This window comes from Sorex araneus, chromosome 5, assembly GCF_027595985.1.
Source record: "Sorex araneus isolate mSorAra2 chromosome 5, mSorAra2.pri, whole genome shotgun sequence".
In the NCBI taxonomy this organism is placed as follows: domain Eukaryota; kingdom Metazoa; phylum Chordata; class Mammalia; order Eulipotyphla; family Soricidae; genus Sorex; species Sorex araneus.
The window spans coordinates 55,055,134-55,081,047 of NC_073306.1; the positions used below are offsets into that span (position 1 = coordinate 55,055,134).

A 25,914-nucleotide genomic window follows, 5' to 3' on the forward strand; every position below is an offset into this window, starting at 1 on the left:
CGCGGCTGCCGCGGCGCGTCCACAGCGTCCCTGACAGCGCGAGCGCCCCTCGCTCCCCGGCGGCCTCCTTCCTGCCTCCCCGCGCGCCGACCGTCCTCCTCGCCCGGCCGCAGCGAGCGGGGGTCCGGCTGCCCCCGCGCCCGCCGTCCGCGCCCGCCGTCCGCGCCGTCCGCCCGCCCGGCACGGTGACCGGCCGCCTCCGGCCGCGCTCCTCCCCGCGGCCGCGCTGGAGCCCGCGCCCGCCCTGGCCCGGCCGCGCCGGGAGCCGTGCCCCGAGCTGGAGCCGCACCTGGAGCCGCGCGCCCGCGGCCCCGAGCCGCGCAGCCGGCGCATGGTCAACTCGCTGCTCTTCGGGGAGATGGCCCTGGCCTTCGGCTGCCCGCCGGCCGGCGGCGGGGGCGGCCCCGGAGGGGGCCCCGGCGGCGGGGCCGGGCCGGGGCCGTCGCCCGTGACGGCGGCGCTGCGGGACGACCTGGGCTCCAACATCCACCTCCTGAAGGGGCTCAACGTGCGCTTCCGCTGCTTCCTGGCCAAGGTGCACGAGCTGGAGCGGCGCAACCGGCTGCTGGAGAAGCAGCTGGAGCAGCAGCAGAGCGAGCGCGAGCGCCGGCTGCGCTACAAGACCTTCTCCCGCGAGCAGGCCGTGCAGACGGGGCCCGAGCTGCTGCGGCCCCCCGCCGCCCGCGGCGGCCCCCCGCTGCCCGGCGCCAACGCCAACGCCGCGGCCCCGGGCGGCCCGCAGCCGCCGCACTACGGCCGGCTGCCCGGCACCATCTGGAGCTACACGCAGGTGCGGCGCACGGGCGGCGGCGGCGTGGAGACGGTGCAGGGCCCCGGCGTGTCGTGGGTGCACCCCGACGGTGTGGGGGTGCAGATCGATACCATCACGCCCGAGATCCGCGCGCTGTACAACGTGCTGGCCAAGGTGAAGCGCGAGCGCGACGAGTACAAGCGGAGGTGAGTGCGGCCGCGCCGGGATGCGCGTACGCGCGCGCGCGCGCTCGCGGGTGGGACCCGGGCCGGCCCCGAGCAGGTGGGCTGCAGCAGGCGGAGAGCGCGGCGCGCCCCGCACGCGCCTGCCCCGACTGGGCTGGCTCGGTTGGTCCGGGAACGAGGAGGGACAGCGCAGGGCTGTCACCCAACCAAGCCCATTGTTTTCTGGGTGACATAATCGCCGTCAGGTGCTTGAGGTGCTCGCGTTTTATCCCCCAGGGCCATGCTGCGGAAGACTTTCTTAACTCCATTTTTGTAGAGGAGGAAATTGTCGGCCCAGTGAAAGAAAAGAGGTGCAGTTATTAGCCTAAGGTGGCTTGGCTAATAGCCGGTGAGGCCAGAATGTCCACTTACGTATCTCTGCCTAGGTGTCCCTCCTTGGGGCGAAGAACAGGACTCACCGCCAGTCCCCTCCCCCTCTCCCTTTTTCTGTTCATGGAATGAAATGAGACCCTGTGTTTACAGATGGGTAGATGTGGCCCAGCTTGTTGGGACCAGGGCCTGCCTCGTCGCTCCAGTTGTAAGGTCCAGCTGGACGGGCCGGGTAACAGAAATGCACCAGACTGGGCCACGCGTTGGAAGATCTCTGCTCTTTCCCCCTCTTCTTCCCATCCTCCTCAGCAGCCGAGGGTTGTGGGGCTCCCACAGACTCATCCCTGAGTGCCCACAGGGCCTTGGTCTGACAGATTGGATGGCGAGTGGATCCAGACCACTGTCTGGAGGCGGAGTGGACAGGACTGCCCACTGTGGCCGGTCCAGATCCCCCAGCAGGGGAATTCACAGGGCTTCTTCCTGCCTGCAGCCTGGCTCACATTATCTGCTGGCTTTCCCATAAGAGGGGAGGGGTCCGGGTGGGAGCAGGGTCCGCTCTGCCTTGGGAGCTAGAGAGTGGAGGATGGGCTGAGGAGGAGGTGGTTTCCACTCCTTGAGTCCACTCCTGATCACCAAGGTCCACCAGAGTGTGGGGCAAGGGTCATCTCCTTTCTTTTCCACCCCTGGGCGAGCTGCTCCCTGGGCAGGATTCGGACGTTAGCACCATCATCCGCCAGAGAGGTTGGCGTAATGCTCAGATGCCTGTTGGGGTAAAAGAAAATCCACCGCGTCCCCGCCCCCCACAAGGGGAGAGTGGATGGAGTGGGGAAGCCTGGGGAAGGTCTCAGGTGTGGACTGTCTTACTAAAGGTGATCGCCCGCGTGGGGGCCAGAGTGATAGTTCTGGAGGTAGGATGTTTGCTTTGCACACGGTGGACCCAAGTTTGATGCCCAGCACACCGTATGGTCTCGTGAGCACCGCCAGGGGTGATTCCTGAGCGCAGAGCCAGGAGAAAGCCCCGAGTACCATCGGGTACAGCCCCCAAACATAAAGAAATATAAAGATGGGCGCGTGTGGGGTCAAGCCAGCGGAAGCAGATGCCCGCATGTCACCTCTCCCTCTCATGCAGGACCGGGCTGGCTGGCTCTCGGGACAGGAGGGTGGCCTCCCACGGGCACCTCGCTGCCCCTTGGCGGCAGACAGCCTCTTCAGGGTGGGGTGGCACAGAAACAGGCCCGAGCTCTCCATGGCGAAACCCGCAGGGCTGTCACGGGTGCCGTCATGCGCCAGGCTTGTGCCGTGTTTGTTTTAATGTGTGTGTGCTTCTGGACCTGGCTGCTAAGGAGATGGGAAAACCGTGCCCAGTCTTAGAGGGAGACAGGTTGGCATTGAGCAATGCTCTCTTCAGTGGCACCCAGGGCGTAGGGGGTGATGTCAGCTCCTGCCGCTGGTCCGGAACGGGCCGCCCTGCTGAGACAGGTGGCGGTGGCATCACCCTTCCCACCCTCCCCACCCCCTCTCCTTCGTGTTGGAGGGGAATTGGGCAGGTATGTCCTTTCTGAGAGTGAGTGACGCAGGGCTAGATTTCTACTGAAGCAAGTAGCTTCCCTTCCTCGGTCTGTTTGCCCTGTGAAGGGAGAGGTGCTTGTCAGAGCCCCAGGCTTCCACAATGCTGACATGTTAACACGGTCCTAATAAAATGCTTGTGGCACTGGGGAGATAGTACTACATGCTTTGCACGCAGCCAATGCTGGTCCAATCCCCGACATCCCATATGGTCCCTGGAGCACCTCCCCTCCCATGCTCGAGAGTGATCCCTGAGCACAGAGCCAGGAATATAACCCTTGAGCATCACCAGGTGTGACCCAAAAGCTAAACATAAATGAGTCCAATAAATCTGTTAAGTACTTGCTCCCATTAACTTTTTAGTGTTAACATCATGCTCAGTAATGCTAACTTCATGGCCTGGCTCTCTGCCTTCACACCCCCTCACCGGTAGTTGGCCTCAAGTACGAGCCGGGTGAGTTCCGAGATTGGCAGACTACTCCAAGTTCAAGGAGTCCCCACGTGTCCCTCCCCATGGGTGCGAGGCCAGGCTCTCTCGGGGCCCTGTCGCCACAGCTGGAGGTAGAATGAAACCAAACTGGAGAATTAAACCAAATCGTTCCAGTCCTGAGTGTTAAGGGATCACAATCTCCTCCTTAGCCTCCTGGGTTGAAATTAGTGTATGCGACGCCTCTGGGACCCTCCAAAGTAAATTTACACACGTCACATTCTGTTTTCATGTGTTTCTGGACTTCGACTTCCTCGCAGCATCTCTGGGGATAAACAACTATGTCAGCTACAAACAAAACAAAGAAACCGGCATGGCTAGAGGATTTCCGAGGGTCTTCCCCGCCCTGGCGGCTGTGTACCAGCCTTCTGCTCATCCCTCCCAGCGGGAAGTCACCGCGCCCAGAGTGGGAGACCTGGGAACTTACTGAGCACTGAGGTTTCAGGCCCTCCTTCAGCCCCGGGCTGCGGGGGAAAGAACCTGCTCTGAAAAGGGTTACGGCAGTCCTGGAGGGTTAAGGCCCACCCCGACGGCCTCATCAGGCAGCTTCTCTCAGACCCGAGTGTCCTCTGGTATGTGAAGGAGCTTGGAGTCTGGAGGAGCCCGCCCCCCCTCCACTCATACACACAGACACATATACACACACATGCACACACATGCACGCTCAACATACATATATGCACTCTCATATACACATGCACACATGCACACTCACACATGTACACGTACACACACATACACATATACATGCACACTTATATACACACACATGCACACTCATATACATACACACACATAGGCACACTTACACACACACAAATACACATACACACACATACATATGCACCCCCAGAGGGCAGCCTGGGGTGTAGAGTCTGGAGGAGTCCCCTACTACATACACACACCGCCACACACAGACACACAGACACACACACACACAGAGACACACACACACACCATGCAACCCCCTCCAGAGGGCAAGCCAGCTTGCTGTGGCCCGTCTGGGGCTTTTTTTTGGTTCTGCCTCCATGATCTGTGGCCTGCTCCAGGCAGGTGCTACCTCCTGTGCTAGTGCTGCTATAAAATCTTTCATTTATTTTTAAAAGTGAATTTTATTAGAGAGCTGTGCACATTTTACACTTTAGTTGTCGTACTGTGGAGCTCGTGTTTTCAGACTCTGTGGCTCTGTGGTTTGGATATATAGCTATACTACTCCCCCACGTTACTCTTTTTGGGTTTTTTTGGGGGGCTGTAGGTGCCACACCTGGTGATGCTCAGGGTTTAGTCCTGGCTCTGTATCAGGGATCACTCCTGGGATTCACATGTCATGCTGGGGATCAAACCCAGTTCAACCTGTGCAAGGCAAGTGCCCTACCTGCTGTACTATTGCTCTGTCCCCCCCAACCCCCCTTATTCTTTCTGAGGTATAATTTGCACATTACAGATCCTCCCCTTGGAAGTGTACAGCGCAGAGGTTTTAGCAAATCCAGAGTTGTGCATTTGTCACCACCTCCCAGTTTTAGAATACTTGCATCACCCCCAAAATAGCTCTCATGCCCATTTGCCGTCAATCCCATTCCCACCCCATCCCAGATCCCTTTGTTTCTATCGATTTGCCTTTTCCCATCATTCCGTATATAAGGAATCATGCACTGGCTAGTCTTTCGTGTCTCGCTGCTCTCGTGTTTGTCCGTGTTTCCACCTGTGTTTCCCGTGTACTATGGAACAGTGGCCTGATGGTTGGGTAGACCTCTGGGTATCTTAGTTTGGGGCCACACCCAGCTGTGCTCAGGGTTTACTCCCGGCTCTGAACTTCTGGCAGTGCTTGGGGGATCCACATGAGGCGTCAGACTCAAACCGGGTCTGGCCACATGCAAGGCGAGCACCCACAGGCACCTGAGCCCCTGGACTGCCATCTCTCGGGCCCCGCGGGTTGCTCTTATTCTCTGTCCGTTCACCTGCCCGGGGCCAGCAGTCAGCCACATTTCAGTCAAGAAAGCACCCGTCTGCCACGTCTCATGCACCATCCGTGGTCCGGGGCCGGGCTCGGGGAATCCAGCCCGAGCCAGAACCGCTGCCCGGGGCGCGCCTGCTGGGGCCAACCCGCTCTGGGTGCTCGAGCTCGAGGGAGGGAAGTGTGGTCACCGAAACTGTCAGGTTGTCAAGCGTTGATTTGGAAACCAAAACAAACTGCCCTGCCCTGCCACCACCCAGAATCACCAAAATATCCTGTTCTGCGTGTGCAGACTGGGGGGCTTTTCCCGGGGGGGGAGTCCTACAGGCTCTGTCTGAACTTTATAGGCAAGAGAAGAGTTCTCACAGCTGCCTGAAAGCTGGGCTTGGCTCTGCCGCTTGGGGCTGTGTGACCTCAAGCTGGTTACTTCCCTCTCTGAGCCTTACTGGGGGTTCCTTTAGGTGACCCTTTTCTGCTTGCTCTGCATCTCAGGTGTGTGCCTGGAAGGAGCCTGTATCACTTCTGCTCTGTGTGTGTGTGTGTGTGTGTGTGTGTGTGTGTGTGTGTTGTTGGGTCACACCTGCCAGTGCTCAGGGGTTACTCCTGGCTCTGCCTCACAGGCCCCGGGGACCCTATGGGATGCCAGGAATCGAACCGGGGAATCGGGTTGGCTGCGTGCAAGGCAAGTCCCTTCCCCGCTGTGCTGTCTCTCTGGCCCCCACCAGGGCTGCCCTTTCTGCCTCTGCCCTTCTCCTGCCCGGGCCAGTGTGCTCTGAACCCCCCCACAGGTCAGCTCCTGCCCCGCAGCTGGCCCCGTGTCTGCACCCCGGGTTAAGTCCGCCTGGAGGTCTTGGTTGGTTCCCCTGCCGCCAGGGGAGGTGGGGGCTTCCTTTGAGAACCGGCAGTGATCCCAGGGATCCCAGTGGCTCTCACCTCTGGCTCTCAGGGCGCTTGGGGGTGGCTCCCGGGACACGAGGGGCTGAGCGCTGGTGTCCCCCCTCTCCTCCCGTGCCGGCTTCCACAGCCCCGTGCCCTGGCTTGGTGGTCTGAGTAGGGTCCAGTTGGAGAACATGGTTCTGCTGTTTGTGCGGGGTGGGTGGGGGCAGGGAGAGAAATTGCTGACTCAGAGGATTCTTTCCTCTTTGATCTGGGGAAACTGAGGCCCCGAGGGGGCTGACTCACGTGCCCAGCCGGGAAGCCCTTCTTTGCTTTCCCGATGGCCCCGAGCGAAGGGCCCTGTCATCTGTCCCAGCTGCCAGAGTGCGAGTCAGCTTATAAGTGTTTTCAAAAAGCCACTTTGTGGGACAGGAGGGACTTTTGTCATGGCTATTTCTGACGGTGAGGCCGGAAGGGTCAGGGCTGTCCGTGTCAGGGAGCGGGAGGCGCCAGCTGGAGGGCCTGGAGGCCTTGGGCAGGTGTGTGCTGGCCCCCCGAGCTCCCCAACCCCAGAAGACACTCCCGAAAGCTCCTTTCCCTGTCACTTCTGTGGACACTTCCATTATTTCTGAGGCTGCTGTGGTTGGGATTCTTTATTTCTGGTGTGTGTGTGTGTGTCTGTGGTGTGTCAGTGTGTGTCTCTCTGTGTCTGTGTGTGTCTGTGTATGTATCTCTCTATATGTATCTGTGTATCTGTGTGTGTCTGTCTGTGTGTGTCTCTCTGTGCGTCTGTGTTTATGTCTGTGTGTCTGTGTATGTTTGTGTGTCTGTGTGTCTCTGTGTGTGTCTGTGTGTCTTTCTCTGTGTGTCTGTGTGTGTCTGTGTGTGTGTGGGATGCCTCTGAAAGTGGAAAGATGGATGATTGGCTCGTTACTCACTCTGTGACTCGTGGAAGTGGCTTGGCCCCCTGAGCTGCCTGAGCCATGGTTTTTCTGGGAAGGCGAGTAGTGTGGCTCCCCCAGGAGTGGGGAGAGGGTACGGGAGCTCCCGGGTTAAGGCACTTGGGCTGGTGGGTGCCAGAGACACCCCTGCCTCTGCCTCCCCTGCCCTGCGAAATCCGTTTCCCCTGTTCAGCCTGTTTTTGGGTTGTTCCCATGTGGTGCTGGGGACTGAACCCGGGGCTCCCCCATGTGGGCCCTGTGCTGCAGCCTTTGAGTGACCCTGGAACCCCGGTCTGTTTAAGGGTTTCTCCTCCCAGGGCCCGACGTCCCTGCCCATCCGTGACCAGACGCACAGCCACACTCCATCCCAGGGAAGGCGCCAGCGGGGCCGTTGGGCGGAGGGAACACAGGCCCCTTCTTTGTCCAGCATCTGAGTGGGGTGTTCTTCCTACTTTCAGGGCTTGATTTGTGCCTCCGGAAATCTCGGCTCCCCTCCTTCTCCCAACTTCCTTTAAAAGAATCCCCCTCCCCCCACCGCCAGCCCCTCCGTGTTCTGAGCTCTCTTGGCCCGGCTGGCTGGCGTTCTCTTTGAGGACAAATTGGTAGGGATTTCCAAGCCTCTAGCTGGAGGGAGGGGAAGGAGGTCCCAGAAAAGAAAGGAAGCAGACGGACAGCTGACGCTGAAGATTCCTTCTCTCAGGAATGCGGGGCGGGGCTTTTGCCTTGGCTACCAGATCCAGGCCCCCAGCCACCCCCGGGGGGGGGGGGCGCCCCCCAGCTTGTCCCAGGCACGCACACGCCATGTGCACACTCCAGGCACTCCTGCCATCCACGCCCTCCACCCCCCGCTCCCTGCCGCCTGCGTGCCTGCCAGCATTTTGAAGGACGCAGAAGGTTAGACCCAGAATCTGAACACGCCTGCCCATGGTCATGGTCACAAGGAGATGGGTCGACTTCCAGGGGAATCGATTTCCGCCTTGCGAGTGTCAGCGAGACAGGACTCTGGACTTGCGTCTGGAGGCCCAGCTCCGCGGAGCTGGCATCGGGGCGGCAAAGCTGCCGGCCGCGGTGGCGGCATCTTGTTTACTGCCCAGATCATGGATGGCGGAAAGGAAGGCTTTGGGGGTCGGGGTGAGGGGAGGTGTGGGCAGGGTTCAGGATTCGGATGTGCACTCTGATTCTCTTCCCTCGGGCCTGCCTGAGCTGTCTCCGCTGCCCCAGCACCCCACACCCTGAGTCACAAAGCCCTGCGGACTGTGCTGGGGTCAGCTTCAGGTCTGGCTTCCTCCTGCAGATGCTCTGGAGGGTGGCAGATACCAGGCACAGATGCCCAGGATTTCCCTGTATCCAGGGATTCACCACGGCGGGAGAGAGGGTGACGCAGGCTCCGACCCAGAGGGTCGAAGGAACCCATCGCGTGGTTCCCCGGGGCAGGAGTTAAAAGCTGAGTGAGGGTCCGAGGACCCAAGGGGAGCAGAGGTAGAGCAGGGGTGAGGCCCTGGGTTTAGTGCCTGGCGCTGCAAAAACAACAAACAGCGAAACGCATCCACCCCAAAACCAAACAAAATCCCCAGAGTGCTTGGTCCCGTCCTGTGCGCTTATCTCTGTGTGTGCCTCTGTTTCTTCATCCTGGGCCCCGGGGGCGGGAGGCCTAAGTGGTCTCATGGCGTGGCAGCCTTCCAAGAGCTACACAGCAGGGTTTCCCGGGGCGGAAGTGTGGGTGCCCAGAGGGCCGAGCATCACCCACTTAGTGCTAGGGCGGAAGTGGAGGGCCGGGAGGAAGCAGGGGGTGGGGGCAGTAGTCTGCACCTTCACCTCCGTGGCCAGTACCTGGGCACGGGCCACCTCAGGGAATCACTGGCGTCCAGGTGGCTCAGAGGGAGCTGGGCCGAGGGGGGCGAGAGGGGGCAGTGCCCACCCACCTCCGTGGGTGCCGGGGCATGGCTGCTGGGCAGGAAGTGCCTGCTATCTCTGGTTCCTGGTACACAGAGGGTAGAGTGCCACCCCACAGCCGGCCTGGCACTTCCTCTGAGTGCTTTGGGAGGTGTGGCTGGCCAAGCCCCCGAGTGAGCATGGGGCCGTCCCGTCTGGCGAAGTCCTGGCTGTCGTCCTGGCTAGCCCGCCGTGGCTCTTGGAAGGGGAAGAAGAAGGCGTGCCCGGGGCCCTGGGAAGACGGTTCTGCTCTGACTGTATGTATGGCCGTGGCCTGGGTGCCACGTGGGCCAGTCAGTCTGCTGCATCTCAGTGTGTTGCTCGGTGAGGCGGGGGTGAGGTGTCCTTATGAGTTCTGTGTCCCAGGGTGGTTGGTTGTCCAACGTCAACAAAAAGAATGGCGTATAGAGACATCTTGGGAAAAGGGTTTAAAGATAAATTGCAGGGGCCAGAGTGATAGGACAGTGGGGGGGGGAGTTGGTCTTGCACGCGGCCCACCCAGGTTCTGTCCCCGGCATTCCATATGGTCCCCCAGCACCACTAATTCCTGCGTGCAGAGCCAGGAGTAACCTCTGAGCATCATCACTGGCTATGACCCCACCCCCTCCACCCGCAAAAAAACAAAACAAAACAAAACAAAACGCAGCGCGATAGTGTAGCAGATAGGGCATTTGCCTGGCATGCGGTAGGCCCAGGTTTGATCCCTGGCACCCCATACAGTCTCCCAGAGCCCCACTGGGAATGGTCCCTGAGCACAGAGCCAGGAGTGGTCCCCGAGAACCGCTGGATGTGGCCCCTGAACCAAAAATAAATAAGTTGCAGTGACGTAGCTGCTGCTTTTGATGCTAAGCCCCGGGATAATGTAACGAAGGAGCCCCAGGAGGTGGGGCGTGATGAGACCCTCCTGCTGTACTGAGAGGGTTGTCGCTTTACCCTGAGGACAAAGGTCGAGGCACCTGTTGACCCTGTCCCGTGTCCCCAGACCCCACGTCCAAGCCTGGACAGGCCCACCCTGGGGGGACATGGGGGCAGACATGAGGCAGGCGAGGTGGTGGTGGTGGGGGGGTCTCTGCCGTCCCTGTCCCAGTATTGCCACGGGGGCAGTGGGCCAGGAGGCGGATCCCGAGCAGCCGTGAGTCACAGGCAGACACGATCCTAATGGGGGCCCAGCCCCGGGTGGGGGGCGTTCCTGATGAGCCACAGGGGGCGGGTGGCGCCTGCAGACTGGCACACCTGGCCAGGGAAGCGATGGGGAGCCGGGCACACCTGTCATTACTTGGGCGGCACTTTCGGAGGGATGAGAGTTAAACTTGGGGTGACTGCAGGAGGAAAGCCAGGCCCAGGGGGGGAAAGCAGCCGGCCTCAGGGCTGGGAGTGACAGTCCCCAGGGCTCTCCAGGGCAGGGCCCCGGGGTCAAGCAGCTGGTGCCCAGCGGGCTCTGGGCTCTGGCCTGCTTGCAGCTGGTGTTCGGTGCCGGGGCCTTGGCCGGTGTGCGAGGGACGGAGGAGGCCGGCTGTGCCTCTTGTTGCGGGTGGGAGACTGTGGGGGTGCCCGGCCTGAAAGCCAGGGCTCTGGCTGCTCCCACCCCACGCCTGGTCCTGTGCTGGCCCCCAGGGTGGAACAGGCTCAGAGGGACACAGACAGACGGGACCGGGTCTAGACGGCAAGAACCTGCTTGTACAGGGCCTGTGCACACGTCCCCACTCACTTGTTTGACCCAGAGACAGCATCTCCGCTCCGGCAGGCTTCATCCACAGCAGCCTACGGACGCAGAATTCTCACTGCTCATACGATGGTGTTCCGGTCAGGGGGGAACCTCATCTGCCCATTTCAGATGGTTTTGCCCGTGTCGAGATGCTGAAAGGGAGCTGCAGAGACATGGAGGGGAGCGGCAGAGACACGGCAGGGGGGCTCTGGGTGCCTTCATGGGTCAGCCATCCAACTTAGGAACGGGCAAGTCCTGGACGCACCCTGTGCCCGCCCCGAGCGGGATTTCTGTGGGATGGGGGAGCAGACGGGCCCTGTCCAGGGGGTCGCAGGAGGCCGTGACGTCTGTGAGAACGCTGTAGAGAAGGGGGAGGCCTGGTGCCCTTGGGGACGGGGTGATTAGGAAACCCGGAAACCCCCCTCCGCCCCGCATGCATTGTTGTTTCTCTGACTTCCTGTGCAGCCCCCCATCCTGCTCTGCTTCTCGGAAGCTCTGTGGAATGTTGGGGGCCCCCCTGCCCCCTGCCCTTGAATCTGCACCTCTCCCGGGTGGGGTGTGGGAAAGAAACCTGTGACATTAGACAACTTGGAACAGAGAGCGTGTGTGTGTGTGTGTGTGTGTGTGTGTGTGTGTGTGTGTGTGTGTGTGTGTGTGTGTGTGTGTGTGTGTGTGTGTGTGTGTGTGTGTGTGTGTGTGTGCGCGCGAGAGCTAGGACAGGAGGGGGCTGCAGGCTGAGTCTCAGCCCTGCTGAACGGGCAGATGACATTTCCCCTACGTGCGTGGCGGCTCAGTGTGGCCGAGGCTCCTGGCTTGGCCTGGCGTTTGCGGCAGGGCCTCCTCCCGGGCCAGGGCTGTCTCCGGGCTGTCTTCGAGATGCTCCTTCAACACGCTCCTCCGTCTGTGCTCAGACTTGGGGATGGGCCGCCCCGAGCCCCTCTGCAGCTTTGATGGAGTGACGCCCCCACGGTGGAGACACTGCTTTTCCGCTCTCCTAAGTGGCCGTTTTTATGACTTGGGTTATTTAAGCTGGTTCTTGGCTCTCTGCCCTCTCTCGGCTGTCTTGGGGGGGCGGGGACGGGCCGCTGGTCTAAGTGGACCTTGTGAAATTCCCCGGCAGACCGACTCCTCTCCGGACACAGTCCGTGCAGCCTCCCGGGACACGTCGACGCCCCCTTTCTTTACCCGTGTTCCTGCCACGGTCTTGGGCAGAAGGCCATTGGCAGGGGGCTGGGGCGGGCAGGAGTGGGGGGAGTGAAGGGAGACTGGGGCCAGGATAGTGACAGGGTAGCTAATTGCAGAGTCAGACCACAGTTCCAGAGACAGAGCCTCGGAGCTCCCCTTTGGACCCTGCAGGGCTCCAAATCGGGGGATTCCGAAAGGCACGTAGGGCCAGTCAAGGAAGGCTTCCTGGAGCAGACATCCCTTGAACTGTGCTCTGAAGGACAAGTTAGAGTGGAAGAGAAGGGGGGAAGGGTGCTCCAGCGAGACATGTGAAGGCCGGCAGTGAGGTGCCCCCCTGGCCTCCAGGCTGCACCCCCCCCCCCAATGCCAGGCTGGCTTACCTGCTGCCTCCTCATCCCCTTTCTGTCCAGCCCTGGCCTCTGGCTGGCAGGGCCCCACGCCTCTCTCTGTTCCATTTTGCACTCCGCTCCCTCCTGCCCTGCTCTCCGTCCCCCCTCACCCCTGCCACTATCTGAGGCAGAGGCTGGGCTGCTCCCCCTCCTTCCGCCTTAATCCAGGCCCCAGTGTGGGGATCATTTTGCTGCTGGGGCTCAGGGAGCCCCTGGGAGTGTGGGAGTGTCCAGGAGTGTCCGCCGGCCCCCGGGGTCTTGGCATCGCGGTGGGGGACTCAGCCATCGGCAGGCTCTGCAAGGGTGAGGCTGGGCGGCTGCTGCCCCCTCTGGCCTGCCTGGGCCTTCCTCCCCACCTGGGCACACCTGGGCCCTTCAGTGCACCTGGGCTTCCGGGCGGGGGGGGGTCCCGGGGGTCACTCCGGGCGGTACTCTGTCAGCCAGCTCAGCGGTTCTGATGGGCCCGGGTGGCGGTGCTGGGGCAGCATCAGGGGATTCCCAGAGGTCCCTGGGCCTCCGGGACGCAGCATGGACCTTGGTGGGGTGCGTGTGCGTGAAGCCCCAGGCAGCCTTCGCTCGCAGGAGGAGCTGAGGGGGGCTCAGCGCCTTGGAGCTTGGCTCATGCTGGGGTTGCCAGCCCCTGGGCTCGTGTCCCCCGAGTCCTGCCTCCAGCCCCCACCCCCACCACGGTGCGAGCTTCCCTCTGCACTGCGGCCTGACCCCTGCAGGGTCCCCTCTCCTCACCCAGCAGCTTGTCCACGTGGGGCACCGGAGGTCAGGGCCTGGCATTCAGGGTTGTGTCCGTGTCGCTTGGGGCACCGGCCTTCTGCTCTTGGTTCTGGGGCAGGGGGAGGCCTCCCTGAGCCTGTTCCTGCTGCTACTCGGGATCCCCGACCCCTAGGGGGCTGGGAGACTGTTCGGGGGTCCCGCCGGACCACACGTGGGCTCCCTCTCCCAGGCCCAGAAAAGGGCCACGTGCCCCAGCCCTGGGCCCGAATCCCACGGGAAGGGGTTCAAGGCTGGCCGGGAGGAACTGTAGCCGTTCCTCCCAGGGTGCTGCTGTGCGGCCACACGTGTGAGGTTCAGCACGCATGTCCGGTCCGTGCTGGCCCGTGGGTGAGGCGTGGGCCTTGTGAGTTCCTGGGCTCTAGCCTGTGAGCTGGCGACGTCCTCGGCAGGGCTGCCCTGGCTTTGTTTTCCCAGGGTTGACGTCAGGACGGCCGGGCTAGGGTTTCATCAGAGACAAAGCAGCTTTGTCACTTTGGCTCTGTCCAGACACATCGTCCCTGCAGGTTGGGGGCGAGGTGGCAGGGACGGCCAGTCCTGCAGAGCGGGGCCGAGCTCACGTCTCCTTCTACGGCAGTGCTCAGGGCTCATGACCCCAGAGCCCCTGTCTCCGAGCATGCCCAGGGCCCCTGCAGGAAGTTCTGCCATCCAGCACCAACGAGGAAACCGAGTCTGGGCAGGCAGCAGGACGTGTGAGGAGGGTCAGGGTGAGGCCGGGGCAGTGCAGGCCTGGGAGTGGCCTCTGAGGCACGAGGGGCCCCACCTGGTGCTGCCCATCAGGGCTCCCCTCCCACCCGCGTGCGCAGGGGGGCACTCAGAGCGCCGAGGCATGGCTGGGGGACCTGGGACCTGGTTTCATCCTCTGGTTTCGAGGCCACACCCTGTGGCGCGCAAGGCTGACTCCGGCTCTGCACTCAGGGGTCACTCACTCCTGGCAGGTCTGGGGGACCACAGGGGCTGCTGGGGATTGAACCTGGGTCAGCCGTGTCCACGGCAAGCGCCCTCCCCGCTGTGGAGTCTCTCCAGCCTGGGACCTGGAGCTCCCTGTCCCCTCTCAGGACGCAGAGGCGGGCACAGCTGGCAGTGTGTCACTGTCCCCTGTGTCCGTGTGTGCGGTTGGATAGCAAGTAGAGACCCCGCCGGGCCCAAGGTCGGGGCGGGCTCCCCAAAGGCTGTGCGGGCAGGTGTAAGGGACCACCGCACGGGGACGCTGGGGACCGTCTCCGCTTTCCATTTAGAAACGACCCCTTGACCAGGGAGACAGCTCCGAGGGCTGGAGCTCAGGCCTGGCCTGGCATCATGTGACCTCCTGAGCACTGGGTGGGCCCAGTGGTGCCTCACTGGGTGGGGGAAGTAACATCGAGAAAGGAAAAGGGAGAACAGTGACCCCAGTTGACCCTCCGTTGACCTTTTCATTCTTCCCTTGGTTGTTTCCAGGGCCCCGGGGGGGTGGGGGGGGGGTGGTGAGCTGCAGCCAGGAAGGCTGTTCCCGTAGAGCTAGGATGCTGGAGGTCCCCACGCCTGTGTGGGTCCAGGGGGCGGTCATCACACATCCCGTCTGTGGCCTCTGCCCTGGGCACGCGGCTGTCCTAGACGCACAGGTCACTCTCCCCTTTGGCCTCATGGCTCAGAAGTCTGAACACGCCACGCCAAGTCTTACTGCCCCAGGAGGGCCTGTGCACGCAGGGAGGGACTGACCCTCCCCAGGCAGTACCTAGTCCCCTTGGCCCGATGCATGTCCCAGAAGCAAAAGTTCTGAGTCCATGCCTTCCCTTGCCTGACCCCCGGCTCTGCCGATGCCCAGCGGCCCGGGGCTGCCCTCAGAACCACACAAGAGCACGCCCCCCCGCCCCACTCCTGACTTCCCTCTCACCCCTCAGCCTTGAGGATTCCCATTTGACCCCCAGAAGGCCCCTCGCACCCAGGGTTGGAGGACAGGAGGCCTGAGTGTCCGACAGTGAGTGGCCACATGGCCAAGGGGTCGCTCCTGCCTGGCGCTGGGGTCGGAAGGGGTTAAGTGGCTCCGCCTGTTGGGACGGGCACAGCGGGGTGTCCCGGACCCTCGGGCCACGCCGGCCATCTGGCCTGACAGATGCCACACGGGGGTTCCATCTGTCCCAAGGCAGAGTCACCAGGAGGAGGGCCCTCCTCGGCCTTTGTGGGCCTGCCGGGATGGGCGGGCCCGGCAGCTGCCCGCGCCTGGGGAGCCGGGCAGGTTGAGAGTCTCCCCCCACCGCCCGCAGGGCCAGCTGCACGGGGGCTGGGGGCAGGGAAGAGCCTGAATTTCTGGTGCAGAGGAGCATCTAGAGGGGTGCTGGAGGGACCACACGGCGAGTGAGGGAGCCCCCCCGCCCTGGCCCTGCTCTCTCCTCCTCCGCCCACAAGCCCGTTCGTGGGGTTGGTGCCGTGAGGACCCCCGGTGTGCCAGGCACTCGGGGACTCGCGGCGTGGGGGTACGGGGCGGGGAGAACCCCGAGAACAGAGCCGCTGAAGGAAGAATGGCTCATCTCCGGCGGGGGCCCGGATCAGCCCCCCAGCCGCTGAGAGTGGGGCCGGCTCCCAAGATGAGCAAAATCACGGTCGCCGATCAGTGGTCTCCACCTTGTCCGTGGCCAAAGATTAAATTAATCTTTGACATTAATAAGTGACAGCCCCAGGCTGAGCTCCGGCCTGGCCTTCCATAGCCAGAGACCCTTCTGGGGAAGACCCCCGCCCCCTGGGCTTGAGCTGCACGGCAGGGGGGCGGGGTAGGGGGCGTGAGGGAGGGTGCCAGGGCTTTGGCTGGAGGGCCTTGCAGAGCTCCGGGGGGCACCGCTGGGGGCTGACTGCCGCCTGAAGGCTCCGTGATCCTCTGAGACCCTGGAGGCCGGGGACCCGGACTACCCCGGGGTGGGGCCCAGCCTGGCAGCCCGGGTGGGGGTCTTAGTGCGTCGCTCTTGTCGTTCAGAGGTGAGGTCTCTTGGGGTGCAGGGGATGGAGTTGCATGATCCCTGAGCACCTTCCTCCTGCCAGGGGCTCCCAGGGAACAGCAAGGAGCAGGGGGTCAGCGAGGGGGGGCTCGGTCCCAGCGGCTGCCCTGCCCCTCCATCCCCTCACCCCGGGAGGGAGCAGGGCCAGGCCCTCTGGAGCTGCATCCCAGGACCCAGCCCAGGTGCCTCCCTGGCCCCGCGTCAGGCTCCTGCTCCTCTGAGAAGCGGGAATAAGGCAGCACTGGCCTGGAAGGGTGGCAGGAGCGTCGCGCCTGGCCCAAGCGTCATGGTGTCCAGCAGCAGAGCCGAGACGTGGACGAGCAGCAGGCCAAAGGTGCTCGTGGGGCCCGCCAGGGACTGCACCCACCAGAAGACCCGGAGGGCTGCTTCAGGGCCTCTCCCCTCCCTCCTGGGTGCCCTTGGTTCTCTAGTTTTTCCTTCTATCAGGGCCACTCCCACAGGTGGGATCCAACCTGCGCCCAGCAGGCGGCACCTGTGCCCCAGCCCCCTTCCCCTGGCCCTGGCCTGTCTCCCCCGAGAGGGGGTCCCATCCGGGCGCGGCATCTGCGTGTGCACTGGGTGGTCCCCATTGAGGTGTCTGTCGGGGTGCGGCTGGCAGGAAGCAGGTCCTGCCGGATGCGGCGTCCCCTGGAGCCGTGTTCAGTCACTAATCCTTCTTGGCGGGCCACCAGGGGCGACGGAGCCATCCTGCCAGTCAGGGCGACCAGGGTGCTGGGTGTCTGTCAGCTCCCGCCGCCGCCCCTCCCGTGTTGCACAAGCCCCGCATGGGACGGAAGGGCTCCGGGTCCCGCCCCCCTGCCCGTCTCAGGAATTCCCTGTCCCCGTGTCCCGGAAGCGCCAGGCTCTGGGCTCCAGGCCCCTCCGTGTGCCCGGCTGGTCATTGGCGAGTGTCCTGGGCATCTTTGTGGAAGCAGGGGGCAGTCCCCTGGGGGATGCTCCTTCGACCCTCAGGATCGGGGATGCGGGTCCCCTCGGCTTGTCAGTGCTGGGACCACCTGACCACCCCTGGCAGAGCTCACGTGGTGTCAGGGCCGTCCCTGGCAGTGGTTGGCGGTGCAGTGTGATGCTGGGGTTCAAGTTTAGTCCCAGTGTGTGCAAAGCATGCACCACTGGCCACTGAGCGGTCTCTGAGCTGGCCTGGACCTCTGTGCTGGCCTCAGGGGAGCCCGGCCACTGTGACCGTTTGTCCCCACAAAACAGGGTGCCCGTTTGTATTTGCACGTTCTGGCGGGGCCCGTCTCCCTCAGCTCCCGGAGAGGGAGGCGGGTGTGTCGCTGCTGCCCGTGTGTGGTGCTGGAGTGTGGTGCTGTGGGTGCGGAGCGAGGGAAGGCAGGGGCCCACACACCACTGGGGATGTGGCTTTGACGCGGAGAGGAGATTTTGTTTACACACACACATATACATACACAATGGGCAGAAGAGGTTTTGCTGAGATATACATACATTCAAATACACAGAGACACACAAATGGGGAGATGAGATTTTGCTAAGACATACTCACGTACATAGCTACACACACACAAACTCACAGCCACACACACACACACACACACAGGGAGATGCGGTTTTTCTGAGGCATACATACACTCAAACACAGCGACACACACACAAATGGGGAGATGAGGTTTTGCTAAGATATACTCACACACACACACACACTCATAGCCACACACAGACACACACACCAATCTGTGCACACTCTCATAGACACACACATGCACTCACACACACATGCACTCTTTCTCTTATACACACACACACAGAACTCACGCACTCACAGCCTTGCGTCTACCTGCAGGGCGGGCAGAGTCATAGAATAAACAACCGAGTGCCCAAGGTGCACATTAGCTTCCAAAATAGACCCGGAGCTGCTGTCTCCCTCGCCCGTAAACAGCCCTGGGCGGGGCCCTCAGCTCCCGGGCCGAGACCCCACCCGGGCCCTCCTGCGCCCTGGCCTGGGCCCCCAGGCCCTTCCAGCTGGTCTCTGGACTTGAACGTGACTGGAACCCGGGAGGCTGAGGCCCAGCCAGCACCGGAGTGGGGGTGTCTCTGGCCGCCTGGGGCTCGGAGGGTCCCTTCATCTGCCCGGGCACCGAGGGAGGGACAGGACCCTTAGCAGAGAGGAGCAGAGCTGCTCAGGCCTTGTTTGGGGGAAACTGAGGCTGGCCAGAGGGGCAGGCAGGGGGCTGCTGTCCGTGGCCCGGCACCAGGGGCCTGACTGCAGGTGGGCTGCAGGGGGAAGGCCTGGACATAACAGTCCTTCGTGTGGCAAACCTTTAGTGGGTGCTGCTGTGTGCCGGGCTCCGTGCTGGACTCTGGACTCGCCACTGGGAGCCAGACTGGGTCTGATCTAGCAAGAACCAATCAGGGAGTAGCAAGAATAGGAGAAGCAAGAATTCCCCGGGCAGGGAATCAAGGAGGACTTCCTGGAAAGGGAGAGGGTATGTGTTGCGGCCTGACACTGGCCTCAGGTCAGGAGAGAGGGCTGATGCAGGAGCCTTCCCAGTAGTGCAGAGGGAGGGGGCCATGGAGGTGTCCGGCAGAGAGGCTGACCAGGGGGCGCCGCTCGCCTCCCCCCCGCCCAGGGCCCAGAGCCCTTCCTGGAGGGACCCAGCCAGCTCGGGCCTGGCACTGTGGCAGCCGCCCCCAGCACGTGGCCCCTGGGCACCCGCTGCGCAGAGGAGTGATGACAGGAAGCCAGTGGCTCAGGGCCTCGGGAACTGTGACCCCGCACACGCAGGGGCCCAGGGCAGGACTGGCCCTCTGGGCTCTGATGGTGGGCATGGGTGTGGGGGCCACACATCATCCACGGGTCCCGGGCCTGTCCACTCAGCGGCGAGGCCCGTGGCTGAGTCGGGTGTCCGTCGACAGAGGGCTGTGAGCGGGGCCTGCGGGCGGCCCGGCCCCCTAACGCTGCTGCTTCCACCGGCCCCCACTCTGTGGTTGTCGTATTTGGGGGGAGCCACACCTGGCAGTGCTCGGGTTTAGTCCTGGCTCTGTGCTCAGGGATCTCTCCTGGCAGTGCTCCGGGGAGCATCCCCCCAAAGCCTGCTAAGAAGTCGGAGGTCGGGGGGGAGGCAGGGGGCAGGGCTGGTGGCCAGGCAGCCTCAGCTTGGAGAAGCTTCTGGAATGCAGAGGCCTTTCCCTGCCCTGGATCTTGAAATGAAAGGGGGGTGCAGTAGGAGCGTGGTGGGGCACTGGGAGGTGCTGCTCAGTTCCTTGCCCTGAGCCCTGTGGCCCTCTCCGATGTGGGACTGTGTCACAGGGCGGTGGTGGGGGCACATGCCAGTCTGTTGGCCCAAGCACCAGCCTCCCCCTTCTCGAGTCTGACGACAGAGGCAGAGGAGTGAACATCAGCCACCCCCCGGATGCCACTGGGAAGGCGTGAGCCTCCTCCACTGGAAGGCATGGTGGGCTCCCTGGAGGAGGCAGCATTGCTTGGGGTGGCCTGCAGTGGCACACAGATACACAGACACACACAGATATAGGCACATACACTCACACAGATAGACACACCGACACCAGCACACACACACACTCTCCCCCTGGTCAGCTGGCCAGTCCATCAGAGGTGAGGCCTGCTGCCCCTTGGCTCCGGGGAGGGATGTGGCTCTGGCGGGTGGCACTGATCCTCTGGGCTGGCAGTGAGGGTGCTTCTCAGCCCCTTGGTGGCGGGATGCCCCCTGGGATTCGGTGGCCTGGGGCTCCTGGGAGCCCTCGGGGATGGTCGTGGAACAGGGGACCAGCGCCTGCTGCTGGCGTCCGCTGGTGAGGACAGAGCCCGGGTCACTCTGACGCAGCAGAAGTCTCTGAAGCCGTCCCCACTCCTGGGCGCCAAGGGAGGGCGACATGCAGGGTCTGCACAGAGCATGGCCACAGCCACACGAGAGGGACAGCCCGAGGCGCTGCTGTGGGCCGCAGGACCAGGCCCCAGCAGAGAGGGACCTCCGGGGGTCCTTGGGGCCCCCGCCTCCCTGCCAGGACCACCCCTCCCCGTTGCCTTCCTGTGTCACCCTTCCCAGTGCTCCGAGTTGGCCTGTCTGCCAACTTAGAGGGCACTGCCATTCTGGTTAAACACAATCTCTGTGTGAGTGTGTGTGTGTGTGTGTGCATGGTACTTGTGGATCTGCATGCACGCACCTGTGGATTGTTGTGCCTACGTGTGTGTCTGTGTACTTGTGTCTGTGTGCATGTGTGCATCTGCACATGTGAGTGTGTGCTTGTGTTGTGCATGCACATGTGTGCCTATGTGAGGGTGTGTATGTGCACATGTGTGTGTCTGGCATGTGAGCATGCATGCTTGTGTCATGTTTGCCTATGTGCGTGCATGAGTGTGTGTGTGTGTGTGTGTGTGTGTGTGTGAAGGCGGCGGCACGCTGGGTGGGTGGGGTGTACATTCGATACGAGGGTTCTCATCCCAGCTCCTCACCAGCTGCCCGCCTAGGCCATTACTGCCCGCCCTGTAATGGAATCGGCTGCCCTGGTTAAGTGTTCACATTAAATTAATACCTTCTCCGTGGAGACAATCAGTTGGCATTTAATTTGTGTTTCCTCCCACCAGCAGCGGAGCAGCGCTGGGCAGCCGGGCCGCGGTGGGCACTGAGAGGGGAAGGCCTCCCCGGGACCGAGGCGCAGGGGGGAAGGGAGCGGGGTGGGGGGGAGGGGGCACGAGGCAGGGGCGCAGAGCGAGGGTGGGCAAGGCTGTGCCCATGAGGGCCGGCCCTACCTACTGGGCAGCAGGAAGGCCAGCCAGGGCAGGAAACGGGGGGCTCTGCCCCTGCTGTCCCGCCCCAGTCCCCCGCGCCCACTTTTGCTCCTGTGCGTTGCTCGGTGTGGTCCTGGGGGTGTTGTGGAAGGACGAAGGCGGCTCAGTGATGGGTTTGTTTTGGAGGTGGGGGGCCACACCCAGCGGTGCTCAGGTCTTGGTGCTCAGGTCTTGCTCAGGTCCCTCCTGGCTGCAGAGGGGTCACTCAGGGTCACTCCCCGGGGCTTAGAGGGCCACATGGGGGGCCGGGGGTGGGACCTGGGTTGCCCACGCATGCCGTGCTCCTGCTCCGGCCCCTCCGTGACGGTCGTCAGAGCCCCCTGATGGCTCGGCAGCAGCAATTCGGAGTCTGCTGCCCCTCACCGTCACGGGAGTCCCTGCCCCTTCCTCCGTGCAGCCTCAGGATCCCCGAGGCCCCCGCCCCCATGCCGGTGTAGGAAAGCCTCTGCAGGGCCTCGCTGCCTCCCGCTGCCTGTGCGGGCTCCCCGGGGTGGGGCACCACCCACCTCACGGATGCGGAAACTGGCCCCAGAGAGCCCGCGCTTGTCCACGCAGGAGCCCAGCTTGGGTGCCGGCTGCTCAGGAGCCCCCAGGGTGCCCCCCACTCCCCACCCGGAGTTCCCCAGTGCGTAGTTGTCCTGCTAGTTGTCCTCCCCCCTCCCCTGAAGCTGCAGCCCCTCCCCCTGCACTCAGCACAGGAAGTGAAAACAGCTGTGAGTCAGCCCCTGCCACTGACTTCAGCCTGTCCCCCCTCCCCGCCCGTGTCTCATGGGGAGGGGGCTGTGTGTGGCTCAGTGTGTGGGGGGGGGTGAGGGCTGACCTTGCTGCTGCCGCCCCTCCCCCAGCGACCAGCCCCCGGAGTCTTCTCGTCCGTCACGTGGTCCAGCAGTGGTGCCTTAGGAATGAGGGTTGACCACATGTGGCTGGATGCTGCCCCGCCCCCACCCCCACCGGCTCCCACCCCCACCAGCTCCCGCCCCCACGCTCCTGCATTCAGCTAAGATGGAGCCAAGACCCCAGATTGTTCGGAGGAGTCATTTCCTCTCCCGCTCATTGTCGGGACGCCCCGGCCGGCCGGCGAGGGAAGTGCCCTCGCTGCCCCTGCCTGCCCCTGCTTCCGGCCCCCCGGGGCGTGGGGGGCTCTAGAACCAAGCGGCCTGGATATTGCAAGCAGGGCTGGGGCCGTGGAGTGGTGGGTCACAAGAGGTTTAGCTACTCGGGGTTTCGTGGGTTTTGGGGGTCCTCGGTGCCACCCAGAGAGGAGGTGAGGACCGTGGCTGTGCTGGGGAAGGCTGCCCCCCCAGACCTGACTCCCCACCCTGGGGACCATAGGGGTCTCTCTGTGGCCCCCCGTGTGCAGGCTTTCCCCACTGGGGGGCGGGAGAGGCTCCCCAGGACCCCCGCTTGTTCCTGCATGGCACAGAAGCTCCCCACCCTGCCATCCCCCAGCACCCCGTCTCTGCTGGGGGGTGCATCTGGGGTGGCCCCCAGGTCTCGGGACCCCCGTGTCAGCCCCTGTGTGCTGTCTAGGCTTCACTCTCAGCTCAGCGCTGGGGGCGTGGGAGGGTCTGGACACCAGACACTGGTCAGCCTAGGGCTGGGAGTGATCTGGGCACAGAACTCGTGGGCTGGGCCTGACGTCCAGCCCAGACAGGATGGCCTGTGGCCGGGGGCCGGTGGCCCTCCGAGCCTTGGAGCAAACCGTTGGCTTTTCCTGACACCCAGATGGACCAGACCTTCACTCGGTCGCATTCTCAAGGGGAGGGCTGGAGAAAGGAGGACAGTGCCAGGAAGGGCCGTGCTGGGGTCACTCGAATGCTTTCCCCCTCGTGAGCTGGCCCGTGGGGAGGGGCGAGCACCCTGCCAGCCTCCAGTGGAGTGGCCCTGGGCCGTGTGTGTGTGTGTGTGTGTGTGTGTGTGTGTGTGTGTGCGTTGGGGGCACACCCAGCTGAGCTCAGGGCTCACTCCTGGCTTAGGGATCACCCTGGGAGGGCGCGGGGACCGTATGGGATGCACGCAGGTGTGGAGGAGACGAGTGTGGCCTCTGTCGGCCTTCCCTCTGGGGTGCCTCTCAGTCTCAGCCCCCTCTCTGGTCAGCAGGAACAACCCCAGCTTCCTGTCTGTGTGATCAGGGCAGGTGGTTGATGGACATCGGCTCCTTCATGGCTTCGTGGACAGGAGAAGTGGGTCTGGGGGCCTCTGTGGAAATGAGTGCGGGCTGTGGCTCGGCAGCGCCCACGGCCAGGTGCTGCTGCCCTGGCCAGCTCCAGCTGCCCCCTCTCCCCTCTGCCCCCCACTGCCCAGACAGTGCTCATGGAGTGCGGCCCCAGGCCAAGCCAGCACGTGGGTGGGCGCCTGCAGCGGAGGGAGAGGAGAGCTCTGTGACTGAGGGGAGGCGGGAAGGCCCCCACGGCCCGCCCTGGGCAGAGCCGCAGCGAGAAGGCAGCTGGCCGGGCTCTGGGGGGCCACCGCAAGCTTGAGCTGCGGGAAGGAAAGGAATGGCAGTACCTGCCCCGAGTGGGTAGGCGGACGGGGAGGACAGGCTTGGGGGAACAAAAGGGACTTTGGGAGGAGGGGGAAGAGGAAGAGAGGGAGGAACAAAGGGGTCCGATGGCTGCCGAGGCTGTCTCCCCCGCTGCACTACTGCGGAGACGCCCTGGGAGATTCAGCGCCCGTGTGTTCCGCTTGAGTGCACGCGTGAATGCCTGTGTGTGTACGTGCGTGAGTATGTAGGAGCATGTGTGAGCGCATGTGAACATGTGTCTGTGTGGCTGCATGTGTGTGAGTGCATGGGAGTGTGTGTGAGCACAGGTGAGCGTTGTGTGCCCGTGTGTGCCTGTGTGATCGAAGGGGAGCGTGTGGGAATGCCTGCAGGTACAAGTGTGTGAGTGCTTGAGTGTGAGTGTGCATGCATGAGTGAGTGTGAGTGTGTGCGTGTGTGGGTGGGTGTTTGCGCGAGTGCGTGTTTGAGTGAATGCATGCGTGAGTGACTGAGAGTGGGAGTGTGGGCGCGTGTGTCTGAGCGCGTGACCGCTGCACTGGGTGGGCGGGCAGGCTCCTCTGAGGAGTGAACCGTCCTTATTTAGGAAGTGTGAGCGAGAAGGGAAGAGGGACCCTCCCCCGTCCCCCTCCAGGCACACCCCAGGGGGATGCGGCCTGGAAGTCAGGATGGAGCAGAAGCTGGGCGCGGGACGAGCTGGGCAGGGGCACTTCAGGCCCCTGGGCCGGGGTCACGGTGTCTGTGAGCCGCCTCAGGGTCCCCCTGCCAGTGGGGGTGGGCTCCTTTGTCCAGGGAGCTTGAGGCCGGGTACCCTGCTTGCAGCTCCCTTCGTACCAGGAGAGTTGGCATCTGTCTGCGGGTCCCCGAGCCCTTGCCAGGGAGTCGGCGGCTGATGGCGGGGCAGGGCCGGCCGCCTGTCAGCATCTCTCCCTGCCCGGCCTCCCCTGGAGCCGGTCCCGGCCCAGCCACACTCGCGGGGCGCCCCTCGCCTGGCCCCCGACAGGGGCGACCTGGGGTAGTCACTGGCCGCCTGGTGCCTGTGTGCCCCCCACCTGTAGGGGTACCCCCTCGCCTGCTGGGGCTGCTCGCACCCCTGTCTCCCGGGAGTGCTGTCGGCCGCCTGCCTGGCCTGGGCCTCAGAGGTGCCTGTGCAGGGGTGGGGGGAGGGGTGGGGGTCCCCAGCACCACCTTCGGGGAGCAGCTTCCCCGCCCCATGCCAGTCTGCTGCCTCTGGTGTGAAGGAGCACCCTGCACGGCCTCCGGAGCCTGGACGCGGCCCCCTCTCCCCCACTCCTCACTCTGCACCTGAGTCCGTTGGCGTCACCTCTGACCTTAGCTCCCCGGGCTCCTGGCCCGTAACCTCTCTAGGAAGGCTGCGGCGTCTGCAGTAGGGCACCAGGCCCAGCGCGGGCACCCTGGCCTGTCAGTGAGAGGGGTGGCTGCTGAGTCTGAGATCCAGGAGGGTGTGTGAGTGTGTGTATGTGAGTGTGTGTGAGTGTGGGGGTAATGTGTGTATGTGTGTGTGAGTGTGTGTATGTGTGTGAGTGTGTGTATGTGTGTGAGTGTGTGTATATGTGTGAGTGTGTGTATATGTGTGTGAGTGTGTGTGACTGTGTGTATATGTGTGTGTATATGTGTGTGTGTATATGTGTGAGTGTGTGTATGTGTGTGTGTATATATGTGTGAGTGTGTGTATGTGTGTGTGTGTGAGTACATATGTGTGTGTGTGTGTGTGTGTGTTGGCCATGGGTACCTGAGGGCAGCTGCTTTCCCTCAGGAGCCTCAGAGCCCCCCCCTGTCTGTGTGTCTGTGGACCCCCAGCCTGGCCTTCTCCGGCAGAAGTTTGCTCCAAGGCAGAGCGTGGGGAGCTGGCCTGGCCCCAGGAGACCCCGAGGGGGGGTGTGCCTGCCCCGCCCCCCTTCTTCCTGCACCTCCCCCCTTCTCTCCCGCCAGGCTGCAGACTCAGGGGCGGGCTGGCTCCAACCCCCGGCCAGGCCTCCCTGGTCCCCGCTCTGCCCTGTGGCTTCGGCTGCAGCCCAAGGCATGGCCAGGAGTGATGATTCAGCGTGGACCTGGGTCCGGGCTGGGCCGCCCCGGGGCAGCCACACAGGCCAGCGCTGGGCTGAGCCTGGCCGTGAACTTCTCCCTACTTGGGAATCCTGTCTAGTGCTCGGGCCCCTGGGGCCGGCCCCTGGCTCTGCGCCCCTCCCCCGGCCCTGGGTGACCTTGGACAGGTATGCCGTGCTCTGGGCCTCAGTTTCCCGATGCTCCTCGGGGCTCTGGCCGCTTCCCCTCAGCCTGCGGCATGTCCCGCCTGCTCTCCGCGGGCTCTCAGACCCGCTCCCACACCCGGCAGACAGCCTAGGAGGGTGTGTGGCTCCGGGCAGCGCGGCCAGCGTGAGGGAGACGGGGAATTTTCCTCTGTGTGTGCAAACAATGTCCGTCTCTCTTGTTTCCCAGGGCCGGTGACGTAACCGACTCCTTACCCATCCCTCACCCCTCCCGCCTATTTTTAGCCGCCCCGACAGCATCC

At 63.3% G+C, this 25,914-nt stretch overlaps 1 protein-coding gene across 3 annotated transcripts in view; it reads left to right on the forward strand.

Moving 5' to 3' along the window:
* The first annotated feature begins 248 nt into the window (after nucleotides 1–248).
* Nucleotides 249–25,914, forward strand: part of IFFO2 (intermediate filament family orphan 2) — a 38,336-nt gene continuing 12,670 nt past the window's right edge. For 2 of the 3 annotated variants that reach the window (XM_055138731.1, XM_055138732.1), the window contains exon 1: nucleotides 249–957. In XM_055138731.1, the coding sequence (XP_054994706.1) occupies nucleotides 332–957 (626 nt within the window). In that variant the 5' untranslated portion in view covers nucleotides 249–331. The remainder of the gene's footprint in view (nucleotides 958–25,914) is intronic. The other variant, XM_004603671.2, reaches the window with a different exon arrangement.